Source organism: Ptychodera flava, chromosome 12 (genome assembly GCF_041260155.1).
Source record: "Ptychodera flava strain L36383 chromosome 12, AS_Pfla_20210202, whole genome shotgun sequence".
NCBI classification, from domain to species: Eukaryota; Metazoa; Hemichordata; class Enteropneusta; family Ptychoderidae; genus Ptychodera; species Ptychodera flava.
In genome coordinates, this window is record NC_091939.1 from 29087828 (window position 1) to 29109635 (window position 21808).

At 36.9% G+C, this 21808-nt stretch overlaps 1 protein-coding gene across 1 annotated transcript; it reads right to left on the reverse strand.

Annotated features, from left to right (window-relative positions):
• Positions 1 to 6786: 6786 nt before the first annotated feature.
• Positions 6787 to 20932, reverse strand: LOC139146258 (uncharacterized). The gene is made up of 22 exons (XM_070717665.1): positions 20799 to 20932; positions 20377 to 20494; positions 19873 to 20058; positions 19315 to 19521; positions 17774 to 18048; positions 17425 to 17560; positions 16200 to 16418; positions 15224 to 15395; positions 14264 to 14550; positions 13733 to 13933; positions 12714 to 12852; positions 11451 to 11637; positions 11084 to 11302; positions 10758 to 10944; positions 10088 to 10284; positions 9586 to 9817; positions 9269 to 9475; positions 8931 to 9036; positions 8648 to 8764; positions 7994 to 8161; positions 7528 to 7676; positions 6787 to 6997 (listed from the first exon to the last, which is right to left on the reverse strand). Exons 1-22 carry the CDS (start codon positions 20930 to 20932, stop codon positions 6857 to 6859), a joined length of 3984 nt encoding a protein of 1327 aa, XP_070573766.1. The 3' UTR covers positions 6787 to 6856.
• Between the last annotated feature and the right edge of the window lie 876 nt (positions 20933 to 21808).

Here is a 21808-nt window from a genome sequence, read left to right on the forward strand (position 1 = left end):
TAGCTACAAAACCAGATCAAGGTCGGACGTGTCTACGGGAACGTCACAAGCGACCACATCGACCGTATTCTTTCGATGCTAAACGTCGCGGCGGAACGACGCACGCATATACGCGTACTATAGGTACGTGCGCGACCTGCACTGTGTCGTTTCACATATTACATGTATTATAATATGCTTAGCTGGAATCCGGCAATCTGATTGGCTGGAGCCGGGGTTTATATCCTCAACAAGAAGACCTGCGCGTCGCGTAACATTTTTGAGCTCGCGCAAATTTCGAACGCCAGTTTGAGAGTTCAACGCGTCAACGCGCCATAATATCGAACAAGTCTACGGCTTGAGATTGATTTTGATTGTTAAATTTTAGTCTAGTGCAGCTCGATGAGACACAAATGAAGAATTTCTGTAAGCAGCGACGGCTATGTGACAACAACATAATTTTTTAAAGTTTGTTGAGCGTTTTTTTCAAGTAAATTTCTTCAAATTCGTTGTCGCAATATCGATGCGTTACCTTACCGTATTTTATTGAATCAACTGTGCACGCGCGCGTTCTGAAACGTTCTTTCAAGAGTTTGTGTGAGGCTGTAGTCCAGTCAAAATAGGGTTAGACCCACCACAAATTGCAACAGAATTTTTTTCTTCGGAATGCATTTCAGAGAGGTACCCAGAACAACATATTAAAAGTTTACTCGAATCCACCTTGGGGAAATATGTCTAATTTGCATAAATCAAATATGGCGGCCAACCATCCAACCAAATAACATAATTTGCTATATATCACATGTTAAACAAGCTATTTCAGTAATTTCAAAGTCTGACACTAGTAATTTGGCCCAGGAAATTATTTTGGAGGTATAATGTTCCTTATAGGTACTTTATTAATTTGCATAATTCCAATATGGCGGCCAACATTCCTACAAAAGACATTTTCGGTCATATACCACGTATTAAACAAACTATTTCAGTGATTTTAAAGTTAAAAGTATATTTCTTTGGCATGGACAAACGATTTTCGAGATGCTATGATTTGCATAGGTAATTGTTAATTTGCATAAATCCAATATGGTGGCCAACATTCCTACAAAGGACATTGTCGGTCATACACCACGCATTAAACAAGCTATATCTTTGATTTTAAAGTTTTAATATTTTTCTTGGGTATGAAGAAACACTTTTAGTGGCTCAATTTTTACAAAGGCCCTTTGATAATTTGCATAAATTAAATATGGCTGCCATATTAATGCCCCATGGCTTAATAGCTTCTAATATAATTAACGGTTTTGGTACAGTTTTTAGCACTAGGAAACTATCAAGAAGAAAGTGTTAATCCTCGGACATTCATTTTTAAAATTTTTTGATCTTCTTATATGACGGCCGTTAATGTTAATGAATGTTAGTCTTCTGAATGATATTTTTCTCTTTTTAAATATAACATTGAATTCATCTGTGTGTGGCATTTTCGTAATTTGTAAGGGTGTTTAACACTCTACAGTGTCAAAGCATGTTATCTGTAATGTTTACTGTTAAAAAAAGGGGTGTTCAAAATCTTTAGTTTTTAATTCAGACTGAACCCCCTTCTTATGGATGGGTGCGTCTTTATAAGATCCCTTAGATGATAGGCAAGAAGTCATCACACATACCAGCAAAATACATTAAACACAACAAAGCTAAAAATACAACAAAAATGATATGACCGAAATAAAAAGGGTTGTAATACACACAAATTGAAACTTAGCACTATTGCAAACAAGGTCAGACTCATAAAAACTTTCTGGACACACAAACTCAAAAAATCTGAAAACTGCATGCTTTCGCAAAGACCTACAATCAATTCAAACAAAGAATCCAACTATTACACTATACAAAGAAGTATAGCTTGAGTCATTTTTCCAAGTGTCGTTTTTCCAGATGTACATGTTTGCATCGTGTAACAGTTGGATTCTGTTGGGCTAATGAGTTGTTTGAATTAATTTTAAGTCTTTGCTAAGCATGCAATTTTCAATTTTTGTGAGTTTGTGTGTTGATCAAGTTTTTAAGAGTCTGACATTGTTTGCATCAGCGCTAAGTTTTAATTTGTCTGTATTGTGGCATGTGTTATTTTTGGTCACATTATTTTATTTTTTGCGTTGTTATTATCTTTGTTGTGTTTATTGTATTTTTGCTGTTATATGTGATGACTTCTTGCCTATCATCTAGGGGGATGTACCAAAGATGCACTCGTCCATAAGGAAGGGGTTCAGTCTAAATTAGAAACTAAAGATTTTGTCCACGACTTTTTTAAAACAGTAAACATTAAAGATTACATGTTTTAACACTGTAGAGTATAAAGCACATATAAAAATCACAAATAATGCCGTACACAGATGAATCCAATGTTATATTCAGAAAGAGATTATTAGATGACTAACAATCATTAACGGTTGTCATATTTAGAAAAATCACAAATAATTAAAATTGTATGACTTTCTTACAACTCAATAGTAAACGCACATCAACATATTATACGTATTTTAATCCTTTCGGAAGTCATATATGTAAGTCTACCAAATTTGCTTTAACATACTTTTCAAAATACAATATATTTATGGGGTATTTTAACGAATTCAGGTATCACAGACACCTATTAAAATAAACTTTTATTTGTAAATGGATCGTTATTGTATGTAAATTTATTGTATATTTTCTACATTTTTAAAAATAAATATTCAAGGACTTAATATGGAGCTGCACGTTGCCAACACAGTTTTTTTCGAAGGAATATTTCTCATATAAGATGACAAGGAAACCCTTACAAACTATTTTGTGAAATGTAATATTTCACTTGAAACAAGAGTATATCCTCATTCTAAAATGGCATGGGCTGAACGACTGACACTCAAAAAAGTGCTTAAAATCATGGTTAGCAAAATAAAAATGCCTCTAATTCAAAATGTAAGAATTTTATTGCAAAACAAAATAGTTGTTTTGTTATATAGCATTTAAAAACATAATGTGAAAATTTCAGAAATATGACCCAGCCAGAACAGAGTTATATTCTTTGGAAATCTTGAAATTCGGATAAAAGGGAAGCAGGAATTCGGGTGATTTGCATACATTTGCATACATTAACCCTTCTATATCATGCAACTTACGACTGCTTGCCAAGCTAAAAGGTGAACCTAACCAATTTGTAATCTTGGGTTAACAAATTAATAAAAATTGGAAGAATATTTGCAAAATACAGTGCGTTGGGTGCAGTGCCCTCTTGACAGTTTTTTCTTGATATTCCTATTCCTAAAAACTCTACCATAACCTTATTTATATTTGAAGCTATTTGGGCATTAATTTGGCAGCCATATTTAATTTCTGAAAATCATCAAAGTGTCTTTTAAAAACATTGAACCACAAAAGGTGTTTCTTCATGCTCAAGAAATATAATTAAACTTCAAAATGGCTGAAATAGATTGTTCAATACATTTTATGACAGAAAATTTCTTTTGTATTGGATTTATGCAAATTAACGAAGTGCCAACGCAAATCATTGCACCTCAAACATCATCTGACCATGCCAAAGAAAGATACTTTTAACTTTGAAATCACAGAAATAGCTTGTTTAACCTTTGACTGCTGTAATTTTTTACACCAAAATTTTAATGCGATATTTTACCTATTTCTATGAACATTTCTGTACGTTTTTGGACCAAATGGATATCATTTCTCAGCAGCTACAGATTTTAATCAAAATTTGGGCAAAAAGCAGAAAAATTGACTGTGGTATATTTTATAAAGTTGACAAAAATAGACTTTGGCGCCCAAAGGGTTAATCCATGGTATATGACAAAAATTGTCTTTTGTAGGAATGTTGGCAACCCTATTGGAGTTATGCAAATTAACGAAGTACCTAAGCAAATCATTGCATCTCGAAAATTGTTTGTCCATGCCAAAGATATACACTTTTAACTTCGAAAACTTAAAAATGGCTTTTTTACCCTTTGACTGCTGTAATTTTTTGCACCAAAATTTTAATGCAATATTTTGCCAATTTCTGTGAACTTTCCTGTACGTTTTTTTCATAATTTTGGACCAAATGGATATCATTTTTCAGCAGCTACTTATTTTTATCAAAATTTTGGCAAAAAGCAGAAAAATTGACTATGGTACATTTTATAAAGTTGACAAAAATAGACTTTGGCGCCAAAAGGGTTAATACGTGGTATATGAAACAAAATTTCTTTTGTAGGTATGTTGGCCATCATATTGGAATTATGCAAATTAACAAATTACCTATGCAAATCATAGTATCTCGAAAATCGTTTGTCCGTGCCTAAGAAATATACTTTTAACTTTAAAATCACTGAAATAGCTTGTTTAGTACGTGGTATATGACCAAAAATGTCTTTTGTAGGAATGTTGGCCGCCATATTGGAATTATGCAAATTAACAAGGTGCCTATATGAAACATTATACCTCAAAAATGATTCCCTGAGCCAAATAACTAGTGTCAGACTTTGAAATTACTGAAATAGCTTGTTTAACATGTGATATATAGCAAATTATGTGATTTGGTTGGATGGTTGGCCGCCATATTTGATTTATGCAAATTAGACATATTTCCCCAAGGTGGATTCGAGTAACCTTTAATATGTTGTTCTGGGTACCTCTCTGAAATGCATTCTGAAGAAAAAAATTCTGTTGCAATTTGTGGTGGGTTAGGTGCCAAAATCTCATAGATTGACTGGACTACTGGGCGCTCGTGAACTCTCGTTCCAACTTCGGCCTTAAAGAACGACAATAGTCCACTTGTTTTTAACTTTAGCATTATAATGAGGTTATAAACGGTGCGCTCGGGTATTTGGTTGCGGATATAAGACCTCTGGGCTGAAAATTAGCATATTTGGGTGAAATAATCACCTCGCTTCGCTCGGTGATTATTTCCCGCCAAATATGCTAATTTTCAGCCCAGAGGTCTTATATCCGCAACCAAATACCCTCGCTTGCCGTTTATAACCTCTAAATGATATATATATATATATATATATATATATATATATATATATATATATATATATATATATATATACATTTCTGAGGCCGGGACAGCAGACGACAGTTCAGAGGCGCTCGCGTGCATAGCTGTTGTCGCGTGCACGTTCCATTCCAGCCACCGCGCTCATGTACGCGGCAGTCATAGCAACGTACCATCGTCATTCTCCGCCGCACTTCGAATACGCGCTTCATGATTGCGGTAAATACGCGCTGGTATTAGAACTCTGCCGTGCATGCCGCGGTGCAGAATGACCGGGTGTGAGGGAAAGAATAATCAGCTGGGTGAACCAGCAGAATGCGACTGTTTCTTTTGTAATATTATATAGGGCTCAGCCCTTGGTGTCGCGCCAGGGGTTAAGATTGGCAATGTTATTTGTATTGATTCATGATAAACTGTAATTGTTACTTCATAAACGTTTATATGCCAACTATGCCCAGTTTCCCTCTGATGAAAGCAGTTCACGTACGTACACGACGTCAAACCCTGCAGCAGGCAGGGCAGGTATAGATTTTCTGTAGCGTGTAAAAATTTTGGACAAAAATTGGCAATTTTTACAATGATAACAGCCTATTGCGTTAAACAAGGGACGTATTATGCAATCATTATCATTGCAATGGTGACCGCACTGCCCAACTTCCACTTGCAAGCTAAAAACTATAGCGTTCCGTCTAAAAACTGGCAATTTCTGAATCTAATTATTTACACAGGGGGCGCTCTTCTATAATTCGATCCCAGCATTCTTTGCGTATGCCCCGTTCATATGCACGACAGTTTTCTCCCTTTATCTATATTAACGATATTTTGTAACAGCGACAAGGTGCATAATAACATTTACTGTCTAATAAAAGAGGTATATTTTATAAAATGAATGTTATATAATAGTAATTTGTTTCGTTTTTATTTATTTACGAGTACTCAAAAAAAAACATGGCGGCGCCCATGAAAGAAGGGTACACTTCCGGTTACTCGCATAGTATATTATGAATAAGCGCATGCGTAGTCAGTAAGCCGCTGGCGCGACTATTAATAATACCTCATTTTTGTTGAGGCTTTTATTTTTTTAAAATCACGATGTAAGTTCTCCAGCGGCAAACGGAAACCAAGATACGAAATCATGTTTACACGCTTATACACCATCATTTAAGAACAACAGAATGCCCGTGCTTCACCACGGACAGGGTACGTAATTATGGAAACCGGTCAGTACATCGTTCACGGGACCCGCTATTCTTATCAATGCACGGATTTTATATTTATTTATTTATTTATTTTATTTATTCAGCTTTGACATGAAGTCAGGATGAGTCGCACAGCAGATGACTGACACCTATAAAGAAGCACCCCTACACAAAAGACCATTTTTACAAGTTACACATACAAATTAAAAACAGAAAAGACAAATGATTTAAGATAAATTCAAAAATATAACAATAACAAAACTACATACGAAAAATTAAAAAAAAACAAAACAAAAAAGCCAGAGAAATTAACAGAGACGGCAACTTTTACAGCGGCACTTTCCCACCCAAGTAAATACAAGTGTTATCAGGATAAAATGTATTCTTTAACAGACCCCTGTAATGTTTTAATAATATAGACTTGAATGACCTAACACTTGTTGAAGATTTGCACTCACATCGAGGCATGTAATAAATTTCTCAGAGACTTTTTTTATTTCTTGCATAGCGACTTATGTATGAAATGTTTGCTACTACTCACCATGCTACAGTTGAACTTACAAGTAAGAGATGTACTATTCAATCATCATTAGATAGCTTGTGAGTCAAAACGCAATATATCACCGTCTCGGCGATAACATTTTATTATTGTCTACTTGAAAGGACGTACCTGATAATCCTTATCTGTGGTGTTATCATCCCCGTCATACACGAAACCATCGTAAGGTGGCGATGCATCGACCAACACACCCCATGATACAGCAGCGGTCGAAAGCCCTGCTCCATTGTAGGCCTTTATATCAAATATTCAACATTCTTTTGCACTTTTATATACATGATAATGTCTCAGATAAGTGTAACTCAGATTCATTATGAGGGAGGCCACAATACTGTCGAACTTGGTAAGTAACGGTACAATGATTTAAAATTGTTTTCGTCTTCATCACCGGATTTTTTTGTCTACCGTCTTTAAGAACAGCATATACATATCTTATCACTGTTCACAGACTAAGTATTAAACGAATTCGTAAACATTCAAAAACTGGTTGATAAGTGAAAGGAATAATTCAACCACTGTCTTACGATATGGACTCTACAACGATTATGTAAAAGACGACTTTAATATAATAGTATGGAACATGCATTATTTTGTTTCTATGCCTTTTGAAACTGGATTATGGTGTTTTGTTAAAACGACTTCCCGTTACGAAAGTTCACCGAAGAAATCACGTCACCCTCAGAGATGTATCTGTAAACTCTGAAACTAGTGATGAATGAAATACCAATATACATCTCCGGGAAAGCACTCTTTTGTCAACATACCTTGACCATTACATAGTAAACGTGACCTTCAATTAGTTCAAGATCCTCGTCATCTGATTGGACGCTTGGCTGTTGTTCAGTACTTGTACATGGATACACGTCCGAGTGGTAAGGTTTTGAACCAACACACCATTCGTACTCGAAGATCCCTTCATATAATGGAAACGCAACAATTACACTCAATAACATTTGCGATTAAGTGTTTCGTCGTTGGTATAATCTAGTAGCAGAGCGTAAATGTCTTACTTTAATCCCTTTACATATTTTTTCTTATTACTTATTTCACTACAAATTTACTGTCAAACAATTAAACAAAACCACATTCAACAATTATATCTACACATGTCCATGGTATTTCTTACTTGAGATTATTGTATGACTGTTAATGTAACCCTTTGATTACTTTTTCTAACTTATCAATCGTAAGTAAGAAAATGTCTAGTTTAAATATGGTAGCAAGACATACCGCTTTCGTCATCAGTAAACAAACCAATCCATGTTGCCGATATGGATGACGTGGAGGTAAGGAAGTGACCTCCCAGGTCTATTGATCTGTCTGACGTCACTGGTGGAGTGACGTCAACCGTAATGCCGACGGAAACAGCTTCAGATATCAAGCCAACGTAGTCCATAGCTGTACAGAAAAATATGTTTGAGAATTTGCGTGCTTTTCCACAAGGATTGCTAAATTCCTGTTCACTTCCCAATGGTTACTGAGTAATTTTTTATGTTGGTGATCAGGAATCGGGTGAATTATTCACAAATCAGCTAACTTTCTATTTAGGGAAGATGTAGAAACCCAAATAGCAGACATCAAAGATCATTAAGAGTCATCTGTGTTACTGGGAGCGCCCTATACAGCTTTAGCCACTCTATCAACTGTAAACTGAACCCTGGTTGTGACGCCAAATGATACGTGTGGTTACTGCATGATTTCACAAGTAAATAAAGTCATCGTGATATTACGTCCTCACATCAATTTTGTGCTCACACATCCTTAACTCCTTTGATAATGTTTTGAATAAACGTTTTTAATGTTACCGATCAGACTTTTTACGGACAAGTATGGAATTTGGGTCATATGTTTGCTAATCGACAATTACAATTGCATCATACAAACCTCTGACAGTGGCATAGTATGTGAGACCTCCTTGAAGATTAATACCAGTAACAACAATCCAGTTCAGTATTCCAACGGATTGGTAATCTTGCACGTCTACACCACCGGGAAATGAACCTATCATAGAAAATTATGCCATGTAAGTACAAACGCTTGGCTATCAATGTAATAATCAGGACCTGCTTTTTTATTTACTATGTCAAATAGAAACATTCTGACATACTGTCGCTATTTTCCAAGTTGGCGAAGTTTTCTATTCAACTACATCAAGGCAATATCGTACCTATTGCGATTTCGTATTTCTTTATTCCGGTGCCGTGAGATGTCCTTCCGTGTTCCTCAACATCGTAGAATCCTTCCCAGTGAACGATGAGTGAGGAACTAGACGTCTACAAATGCAAAGTGAAAAATATTTAGTAAGAACAGATGACATCACATTGCACAAAAATAGAAGAGTCAAGTTGCACTTTCAATTCATAATCATAATTGAGTTCATATGTAATTGCATTTCATCAGGAAAGTTTAAAATACGTTTTATATGTAGAGAGTTTCCAGACATTATTTACACGACTTTCAGACTTTCTCTGTATCGATCTTAGACAAATTTACATGTAAAAATACCTGATATTTCTGACCCTCTCTGCCAATTCTCACTGTACCAACAGTGGGTGGCGTATGGTCAGCAACGATTCCATCCGAACAGGCTGACACTTCCGGCAGAATAACTTTGATGTTGCCACGATACGTCACTGTTTCATTAGCATGCAGACAGATGTAGTAACGCCAGCCATGTTGCAGTTGAAGGTCATCAACATTTACATACTGCGACTGTATGAATAGGAAAAAACAGTCCATTACCATTTGATAACAATATTTTTCCTTGGGAATAAATTTATGACAAATATTGGTACCGAGTCAAAACAAAATCGTTCACTCACATTTGTTTCACCACAGGCCTCCACATCTGGCGAAGAGCATTCGTAAGAATCGTAATCGATGTGTTGCTCCGGCCTCTGATATGCGTAAAGGTCCAAAGTTTGATCAGAGATGACTTTCCAGCTGAAATTCCCATGTCCAAGGCTTGGCCACACTGCAGAAAGCTTTTGCTTCGAACGAGTGTACTCCGCATCTGAACTTTTCCATTCTGAATCTTCTGAGAGTTCCACATCCCTATTTAACAAAGAACAGCAAAATCGTACGGGTTGAAACATTGAAGGGTTTATTGCATTTTACTTTTCTAGAATTTTGATGACCATAAGTAATGATTGCCGATTGGGAAAGAAGATGGTGAAGAACGGAACAATCCCTATAGAGCAACAGGGGCAGACAGGGCATGTAGTGGCGGTAACTTTCACTGATTGTAAAGAACACTACAGCGATCACCCTGGACTGTACAATTACTAATTTTAATTGTTGGAAACGTTTATGACCATACAATACCTCACATCGTCGATTTCATCGTCATACTCTCCAACAGCATCAATAACAACATTCTTTATGATATGACCAACCATATTGCAATCTCTTATATCTTTGTAAACTGTAGAGCTGAGTCCAGCTTTGTTGTATCCACGCAATCCAAGTCGCAGACAATCGCTGAAGTCGAGCTCTACTGCGAGTATTGTGGTGTAGTGTAACTGTTTGTTAAGATATAATGACAAACAAAAGTGTGAAATACAAAAATACTAGAACTTCCTCGGTAAGTTGTATGGAGAAAACTAGACAGTTACTGTCGTCTATCTAAACTTTTACAAAAAAATACATAAAATGTCCAAGGAATTGAACTAGTCTTTAAATAATGCTAAAGAAAGTAAAATCTCTTTTTCGAAATGATGGATGTACTCTAGCTAAATGGATATACACACAGTTACAAGCTTTCTTCTTTCTCCTGTTTGCGATGTTCTATTGCATAATCAAACCTAGAGAACTCATATTCCAAGCACCTAACCATGCGATGTTTGCAAAGCGTACTCCGGAAATACAGCCTAGGAGGTTCTTATTGTCGCCGTTAATTTTAAATATACCATTATCGCGCAATCTCCAACAGTTTAACTGTCAAAAGCATAGACCCGTACGACTCAGTTTATTACACAAAAAACTTAAAACGTACCTGATCTGATGTGTGTGTTGCATTAATCCGTTGCCATGGCAATATCAGATGTCCGTGCTCTGTTTCTTCATCAGATGTTAGGACATTAATGCTCCATTCATAGTAATCGATTGCATCTTCCGTAATCCCTTCGTCTAACTCTTCTTGTTTGAAAGGTGTCCAAGTAAAGCTCAGTTCTCGCTCGGCACTACAGTAAACAATTGAGACAATGATGTAGTCTTGACGAAACAATTTTTACATAAAATGAAAAATCACGGAATCTAAACTCCGTAAAATATCGTAAGTGGACAAATATATCTGATACAAAGACTACAACGTCACTATACCTTTCAAAGATGACTTCATGTATTCCAAACGGTACTGGCGGGTACGGAGTTACCCAAAATCCACTGCTTGCAATTGGTTGGAAACATCCGGCTGGATGACAAAACTTTATGATTGAACGGTAACGGCCACCAGGTCTCAACGTAATATCCGTTACCTGGATGTCACTCTCTCTATGTACAGGCTTGTATTCGACGACATACTCCCACACTTCAACACTTCTGAAAGCCCAAAATACAAAAGGAACGCTTATAATATTGACAAGTTAATTTAAAATACTCACATTGTTGAAATAATGACATTCCATCTACGCATGATTTGCCTCAAACTAGGTACTGTGTGTTTAAGCAATCTACTGCTATTTCTCACCTGTTTTGAATAAGCTCACTTTGTAACGCCCATTTCAATTCAGTGACGTATTCAGTCATGTTCTCTGGGACGGTCCAATGAGCGTTGACTGTGCTGACTGAGGCTTGGAAATTTATGTCATTTAAACATGCTTTCCTTCTATCGTAGTCATGATGAATACTGTCACCAACAGCAGTGTCATTTGAACCTATGAAAACAGAAACGCAAAATAAAGATAATGACTTTCGGCAAAAAATTAAGATATATGTAAGATTAATGTTCTTGCAATTACTATCAAGTAGCGATGCCCGATCGTCTTTTCCTGGACAAAATGTTTCTATATTTCCACCACTTTCGACTCGTTGACTGCGTTTCTGCAATTACAAAAATATGGTGAAAACGCCATAAATGTACATTTGACAAATGATGTAGTTCCCTCAACGCCTTTACCTGTTGTCAGACATCATTATAAAGATCCAACCGAACGGTTATTGCATGGAGAATAATATAATCTAATTTTTCACTCGTGTTGGGGATATTCGGCTCGGGTGAGACAGAATAACCCCAATCTGATCCAAGGTCCTTGGTATGTGTGATTCTTTTTCTCCCATGACCATAAAGTGCGTTATATTCACACTAGAAACATTGAATGGTTATTTCAACTGTATCAGTGACTATCTTACTCCTTGGCCCTGTGTTATTCCACGTCACTAACACGACCTCCGTGCCGATTTTCACAGCCGATTTTCAACTTCTGCTGCGTACGAGATGTCGATCAGGAAAAAGTCTGCGATATGATCAAAGTGGTCGATATCGACTTGTTATTTGGGAATTTCGACCGTCTTTGTGAGTCTGTCATCAACGACGTACAGCATTATCCAAAATCTCAAGTTGACAACGCTGTCGTCTGACATTGTACTGTAACATGTTTACTTAGTAGTTCGGGTGCGTGTGCTACTCATCGCGCTATTTGAATAATATTTTGCACGCAGAAAGTAAGGCCGTTTATTAATCAATCAGAGCTCGTGTAACAATATATCGCTTCCGTACATGCCCATTTACACACAGTGTGGGACGATTCCTGACCGTGTTGGATCGATTTTTCCCACATCATCGATCCCAAACTCCCAGCGGCTAGGAATTAGGCTGAAAGATTCGTCGCTCGAGGACGTTCTCTATGCTCCCCTCCTCTTTGGAGAGCGTAGAGAGCGCACTCGAGCGACGAATCTTTCAGTCTAGCTAGAATATGAGAAAAGGGTTTCACTTGTATATATTTATACTCACCTGTTAGTTTATCACAGGAAACACCGTCATATACGTGAGTATCTGTAAGTGAATCTCCGTCAGAGATGACCATTACCCCGTCCGAACTTACAGACACTGATCCAAGCTCACTTTCTGCTTCTACAGTCACAAAATATCTCTGTCATAAAAATGAAGGTACTGCCATCAGAAAACATGTGAGGGCAGAGATAAGAAAGTTTGAGAACATACAAAGTTATTAATTTAACCAGTATGTATGTATGTATGTATGTATGTATGTATGTATGTATGTATGTATGTATGTATGTATGTATGTATGTATGTATGTATGTATGTATGTATGTATGTATGTATGTATGTATGTATGTATGTATGTATGTATTTATGTATCTATCTATCTATCTATCTATCTATCTATCTATCTATCTATCTATCTATCTATCTATTGTTTTCATATTTGCCAATTTTTAAGGAAGAATTAACACAATTATGTATGTATGTATGTATGTATGTATGTATGTATGTATGTATGTATGTATGTATGTATGTATGTATGTATGTATGTATGTATGTATGTATGTATGTATGTATGTATGTATGTATGTATGTATCTATCTATCTATCTATCTATCTATCTATCTATCTATCTATCTATATTAACAGGATAGGTCAAGCAGCACCAACTCTAGGACACAGTGTTCTTCACTACAAACTAAATTTTATTGTCCGACGTTTCGTGGGCTTAATCCCACTTCATCAGGGTTAAAAATTGTTGACTGTCAAGATGGAAATCTATCTATCTATGTATCTGTGTATGTATCTATGTATCTATCTATCTATGTATCTATCTATGTATCTATCTATGTATGTTTCTATCTATCTATCTATCTGTCTATCTATCTATCTATCTATCTATCTATCTATCTATCTATCTATCTATCTATCTATCTATCTATGTATTTATCTATGCATCCATGTATGGATCTATGTATCTATGTCTCTATCTTTAAGACTATGTCACTCTAACTATAGTAGCTTACTTGATAAATATTCAGTGATAGTCTTTCGAAGGAATACGATGATACTGATGAATCTACATCAGTAAAATTGACAACGTTGTCCAAGCCTGGCAGAATTCCGAGCGCCACTCGGTATTCAATATCCTGGTCAGGATGGGAGAATCCCGTCCACCAACAGTGGAAATCAGTCACGCTTGTTTGGAAGTCGATGTCTTCTACATTCTACAAAATATAAGATAGAATGTTCGAATTCGACCAGTTTCAAGACGATTACACTGCATTGCCTCTTTAAGATAATGGATATTCATATTATTTCTGGTTGCATACATGTAAGCCAGCATGCTGTATATAGCTATCAACACTGCAGCAATATATAAACTGGGAAAGTCAGAAGCTTATTTACCGTCTGTAACAATAATCTCAGTTCAGCTAAATTCAAATCACTTGAGTAATCAAAATGTATCACATTTTTATAGCTAGTAGGTACAAATAAACGCCGGTGTTTCTAGAATTGAAAACAGTTGCTAAGCCCAGATATGATCGTATACGAACCTTAAATGAAACACCACGTACATCAGGTGAGGCGATATCATATACAATCCCTTTTCTCGGTAACAGAACAACGTGTCTGTATGGAAGGGATGATGCAACCACGCTAAGGCCAGCTACATTGGTGACTTTGATTGAAATGTAATAGGTTTCTTCTCCGTGCAGATGCCAATCTAACATATTCGTCGGTACGGCCACGCAGCTTGGAGGGACTGTTACTTCACAAATGTCACTTACCAGCGTTGACAGAGGTACATATGAAACGACTGATGTATCACCGGGGGCTTCTCCTGAATTTGGAAAATAAATTCGCTATTTTTTTTCCAAGACCAGTCAACATGCATTAAAATCATCATCACAAAAAATTGCATTGATAAAACACAGTACTAGTCAGACAGGTTTCGCAATGCAATTTCTGACAAAGGTGAGAAAGCTAACGATGCAATCCTCGCTCACCCTTGTAGTAACCCTAATTAATATTCAACGCTTTAAATCTAGCAATGTGCCGATCTCCCTGTACCCCTGTACCCACTGACCAATGTTTTAGAAAGACCGATGGCTGCAGGATCATAATATTAAAATTACGAGTGTATGATGATTGCTAATACTATCAGAACCATGTTTGAATAAATGATGTTCCCACAAATATTATTTTTCTAGATTCGAAAAGGATACGTTGCTGTTATAATGGCACAAGCTACCCAGTCCCTTACAGAGTGATGATCATTGACATTTCAGGTAACTGCACCTTGCACCTTGGGAAATATGCAAATTTGAGTATTACAAGTCTTGTCTGGCCTACGGTCCCTCGGCCAAACTGTAAGAGGTATTCTTATATTGCCTTTCAATGGTCGGAGACCATTTCGTAGAACAGGAAGTTCCGCTATTGAACACATAAGTTGTGTTTTTATCAGGAAGACGTACTGGACATAAAATTTGCATGGAAGCAGTATGGCAACCTACCGACGGCAACTTGATAATCCTGCAATGGATCTAGATGATCGTCATCATAGAACGCGTCTTGGCTCCAACGAGCAACTAGGTAACTGTTTCCCTGATACTCTTCTTCTAATGTTACCGTGATTTCACCATCGAACTCAGGTGGCGTAACTTCGACAACCAAAGGTCCTACGAACTAGTTTAAATTATATCATTAAAGAACTCCATTGGCCTTAGCCGTTTATCAATTTTTTCATATTTCCTGACTTTACTTGTTGTTTCATCGATAATAAACTTATGATACTTAAGCGGTTTATTGAAAACACCTAGTTGTGCTTGCTGTATACGTATTTTTCACTGTTCCCTTCGACAATGGCACAAAATGCACTTGGTAAATCATGTATTATATCATACCAGTATATTGACGGCGCAAATACAGCGATCTGATTGGTCGAGACGCGAAAAGAACCGTGATATATTGCCGATATACCACGGCTGGCATACGCGCGGGCTTTGAGCTTAAACAAAATTCCGTTATTGACGTTCCACGCCAAAATTTTAATATACTGGTATGATATAATAGCAATAAATCACACCCAGCGACGGTATACCACTCAATTTTGACCAGTTCACTTCATATATGCACTCGCTATCGCTCGTGCATATATGTCGTGAACTGGTCAAAATCTCGTGGTATACTGTCGCTGGGTGTGCTTTATTGCTTAAATATACCACACTCAAATTTTTTCGGAATATATTGTTAGTAATATTTTTCTTGGTATAATTGAGATTTTTAGCAGTTGATCAAAGGTGCCACCACTTTCTCATAGAAGTCGCAGTTTTTCCAACCTGGTGATCGGTGGCAATTGCAAATTGTAAAAAATAACTGTAAAACGACCGGCGAAAAGGTGCTAAGATAAATGCATTCCCCCAGGCCTACAATTATTATTCAATTATTATTAACCTTTTACCAAAGCAGGTTTTCAACCTTGTACTTTACCTCGTTTGCGACTAATTCTGCTCTGTTGATTGCTTTGATGACGACATAGAATTCAACTCCCTCTCCGAGATTAGGATGATAGGTCAGAAAAGTAGGGTGGGACTTGGTTGATGTAAATGGCAGGATATCAGGAATCAACCCTGAGGGCGCACTACTCAGCCCGACTTCATAATCGAAGATGCCGCTTTCTGCGTCCTCGCCGTGCCAGTTTAAAGTTAACTGAAAGAGTAAGTTAGTTTCATTTGTAGTCCAGGTGAACTTGGAAAAGGATTAATGAGTAGATAGTATGTGCCTCATTCGTCGATAAGAAATGCTTTTAGAGTACATATATAGTCAGTTTGCTTGGTCGATAGCAACTTTGCTGGCCGGAGATAATGTCGACAACGAAGATCGAGGGGCAAGAAACAAGGCTGTCAATTTTAAAAGAAATCTCTTCATAAGCGATTTATTGGAGCGTGACCGGGTAAGCAGTCTTTTCTGACGCATCAGTGGGCTGGGAATTGGTGGGCGCGAGGGCAGGTACTATTCCTAGTCTAGCCAGCGTTGAAATATTCTAGTGCTCACTACTTGAAAAAGGCCGATGCGTTTGAGAAGTGTGATACCGGTTGGGGCTCTGGATGTTTGCCAGTGCCTATCGGCAGGTGAATAAAATAATTGCAATCATTCCCATCCGTAATCCATAACACAAAGTTTGTTGCTGAGGAATTTTAGATGAAACTTGAACAATGGGGAGAGGGGAGCTTTTCTCTTAGGGAAAAGGGAAGTGGGGAGATTTCTTGGTGGAAAATGGAGAATTGAAAATGGGTGGAAGGTAAAATGCGGGAGGGCATTTACTACAATCATGTAGACAGGAAAATCCGTCGCCCAAGGTATAACTTGGGTAAAGACCAACCCCATGCAAAGATCTTCCAGTCTAGGCAGTTACAAACAACTATTTTTCCCTTTCAGGTTTTCAGTTTGTTCAAAAATTTAGTACAACCTCTTTGCAAGTAAGTACCAATTGTTACAATTTCTTAACATCAAATAGGAGGCAACCCATTCAGCTCCAACTATGACGGATGTATCACGGTGATCAAAAAGACTCAATGGAGTCACGTAGCAGCAGTTAGTCATGGCGTAGACCACAAAATTTATTCAGGTGATCATACTTTACCAGGAGAATTGGATAAGTTATACAATGGTTAATGTTCATAGTGCCATTTACTGTAGAAGCTTCATCACTCACGTGATTTTCTTTTCTCAAGAACGCATGTGTAGATAAAGGTCCAATTGATAAACATTCAGAATCATCAAGAGTTGTGGAAGGATTTTCTTCTGAACGTGGATACAACTCAAAGTCAGCTGCAAACCGCGACACATTCCTTGAGCAAGAAAGTGAATATTTTGAAAATGGATAAAGAGACTGAAAAGCATTTATTGTGATGAGTATGAATGTGTTTTTGTTATGCCTATCGTTTGCTTAAATATATATATATATATATATATATATATATATATTATATATATATATATATATTATATAATATATATATATATATGAATATGTGAATAAATGGCGGTATAGTTTAACTTACATGCACTCCTGTGACGCATTCTGAACTTTGTGTCTGTACCTGTTTTCATCGATAAACCAGACTGTGCCATCACCGTCATTCACTAACCCAGGCCGAACGTGTACATCATCAATAACAACGTCAGTGACGAATGGTTCGCTGACATCAACGGTCACTCCGTTTGAACATACGGGCTTGGAGGGCGCCATCGCTCGGTTGTAGGCGATAACAGTGCAGTGATACCGACCCGGCGAGGGCGCTGTCCAAGCGGCTTGGGTTGATGTGGTTGTGAACAACTGGGAACAAAGTTAAGATTATTACTTCTTCATCCGGATTTTATAGGCGAAATTTCAGCCATTTAAATCATATATTCACTGACGCGGCTGTCGTAATAAAACGCATCAATTTGTGGGCATGTTCCCATTAAATATTCGAGACAAAGAAGCCACACAAAATGACAATTTGAGTATTGACAATGGAAACCTCATTTGATCGTCCCAAATCCATGGCCTGGCGTTTTGTCGATGTTGCAATCAGTGCATAACGATCCCTTCTTATGTAATTATATAATAAAAAGATACATAAAATAACAAACAAGCAAGTACATAGATAAATAAATCAATAAAAAATCAATAAATAAAAATAAATAAATAAATAAATAAATAAATAAATAAATAAATAAATAAATAAATAAATAAATAAATAAATAAATAAATAAATAAATAAATAAACATTTAGGATAAGATGAAATGAATAATACTGCGATGGCAATTCCTGTTATAAATATTAATTAAGGTAAGAAATAGGCAAAGATTATTGACGCTTTGAATCTCCAGTGACCTTTGATATGGATTTCACCCCTACCCCATTAATATCACATGGCGCCGGCATCTGTTGAGGATATATAAAATTTTCTGTAAACATGCCCATAAATATATAACACTAACTGTCAAGAATAAAGTCTTTTATAAACATACATATAAATATATAACATAGCAATTGTCGAGGGTAAATCTTCTGTAAACATGGATCTTTCTAAACTTGAGGCATCAAGTGGTTAATACATGTATTGATAAGGTTCGTCTTGAGTACTTTGCAAATCACATGCATAGGGTAAGAGGGTAGGACAGTGTGATTAAAGAGGTCATTTACTTTGACGTCAACTGTGCTATTGTCACCTTTCGCCTAGTGACCAATAAGTTAAGAACTCGTAAACAAGGCAATATAATGGTGATGCTATTTGCGTAGCAACGTGAGAGGGTTTTGATCACGCCTGATCTTTACTTGTAAAGTGGATTATATGACGAGTTTGTATTTCAATCATACGTACATGTAAATGACCATTTGCACTATACATATTGTACATGCCTTTACGAACACGAGCAGAGAAGGTACAGCACCTTGCAACATTGAACATCCATGTTTGAGAAATAAATTTAAGACTGTTGAGCCACTCCTCTGTTTCTGAATACCGACGACCTCTCGCTCGCTATTCCCGAAGGGAGTCTGTGAGCTGTAATACAGTGCAATGAAAAATAAATTATACGAGCCTAGCTACTCACTGGTTCTTGCACCGGAAACATTGTTTCGTTGTCGTGGTAACAGTCAGTTCCGAAGTAGTAGACGTATAACATAATGCCACTTTCTCTGTCAAAGAAGCCGTCCCATGATGCAAATATATTCAAACTTTGTTGAAAGTCAATGTCCGGATAATTTGGTAAGCTGTCATGAACACTGCCCTCATGAGGCGGGCTGTTGTCAACTGTAATCTGAAACAACATGTTACGATGCAACGTGTTCATGCTGATAAAGGTAACCAAGCATTTAGAGGGTGGCAGTATTGAGTTTTAAGGTTTTAGTATTATCTTTGCTGTGACCATATGTAAGGCCATTTCTATAATTTCTCTCTTGTCTTTGGAAAGTCTTTGACCGAGAAGAGAGCAAGTCTTAGTATTTGGCTATTGGTTTGTATCGATACGAGGTTTGTCTGGGAGAAATGTACACGTGAGCGAAATTATAGTCGGATTCAGAATGAAAGGAAAAAAAAGATAACAATCGAAGATAATATCTTGTATTTTCATAAATTGTTGATGTATCTGTGCTAGTAGTCTATGACATACCTGAAACTGACGATTTCTTTGCAACATCGCATTATTGGTCACAGTCACAGAAAATACATAATCGTAGTCATGGCTTCCGATTGGTATTGGCATCAGTTCTTTGTTCATTTCGATGCTGAAATTCCTGTTGTAACATTCACCCAGTGGAATGCATGTACACTCAGGAGGGTTGCAATTGTTTGGTTCCTTCAAAGATTATTAACAATTTAACGATAAAATTTGTATGCAAAATGATAATTGCAGAATCGGACGAAGTTACAGTGAGTCTCGTGTCCAGCACGATGTTTACAAAAATTACAACAATGAGCTCCTAAGGCTGTCGACATATTTCGTCATTTGGAAAAGCTATAAAAATTTCTTGGATTATTAGTTGAAAAGAGATGAGGGTTCTTGTGGGGTGGAGGAATCGAGGTGAGTTTATTGACTCACTTTACCCAGCGTTATTAAATGCTAACATATGTCTACACAAGGATTATGATTACATCCGTGTGTTAATATACTTACTGGTTTGACAACAGGTAAATGACCTTCACCATGTATCAAGCTGTGATTAACCATGTCGAATAACTCCCAGTGGACCAGCGAGAGACCACTGTGATCATCAAAGGCATCGAACACCACTCTGTGGCCAAAATCAAATGATGCGTTAATCAAAAGTGATAAATTCATCTTCGAAGTGCAGCTCAATTGAACACTTGAACTTCGCTAGCCAAACAAATTCAATATAAGTAACATGGATATTCATTAAAATGCAAGTATTGAATGGTCGAACATTTACTTGAACATCTACGTAGCGGAAGAATCTGCAGTAATTAGTCGACCCTGAAGAAAACGATCGACTACGACTCGTTGAAGTTTTGGCAGTTTCTGCATGGAAACTATGGCAAAATTCAACTCCATTGTTACAGTGTATGAGCAATACTTACGTCATCTCATACAAATCTTCTGAGTTGTGAACTGCGAGATAGTCAACTCCATCTCGAGTCAGGTACATCTCACCAATTTCAGGTGGGGTGGAATCTGAGTGTACGGTGACATTATCTATAACGGCGTTTCCCATTACATCATAGCCTTTTATCCAGATTCTTATAGTATCACCATCTTGATGAGAAATGTCCAGGTCGACCTTTTCTTCCTGTACAGAAGACGTAGTGAAACCAACAGATTGTCAATGATAATATTTAGATTTGATTGGTCTATGTTGTTGTGTTTTAAATTTAAGCTTTATTACTTTCACTGCATAAAAACCCTATAATACTTACTGTATTAACATGGATTATTGCCTGTATTTTAGCTGAAGAGTGCATAAACAGATGAATACAGTCAAGAATACATTTTTTTTTGTATTCAGAAAGCCTGTATTCATGTGGATTCATGTGAATTCACGTGTATTATACTATTATACAAGCAACTCATTCATGTGAATATATCGGAATTATTGTGTTTTCATGCAGTTTTTAAAAGATCTCATGTCTTGACACAATTGCCTACCTCAACATCGTCCACGTCTGACCATGACGTAGCACCTGTAAGTGATTCCCCTCCCTGTTGGTCAACTCCAAACGCAACCTCAAATTTGAAGATTCCATGGGCGTTTGGTATAGCTTCACGTGATCTTGTATCTGGTGGCTGACCCGTCAGCTCGTCATATGCCAGCAATATGTCGAGAGAATAATCATCAATTGCATCAAGTTGGCCGGTATTTTTATGGACCTCATTTTGAAAGTGGTGATACCATTGGACTTGAACCTACAAACAGAGTGAAAAAAGACAAACAAAATAAATGGATGACAACGCTGTAAACAGGAACACGGATCATTGTAATACCGAGTTGCTCTCAAATAGAAACACTTTCCGTTAGAGTCCACATCAAACACAGATATGCCATTATCAATTAAATTGTAAAGGTCGCCGACTTATCTTTGTGTATATAAAA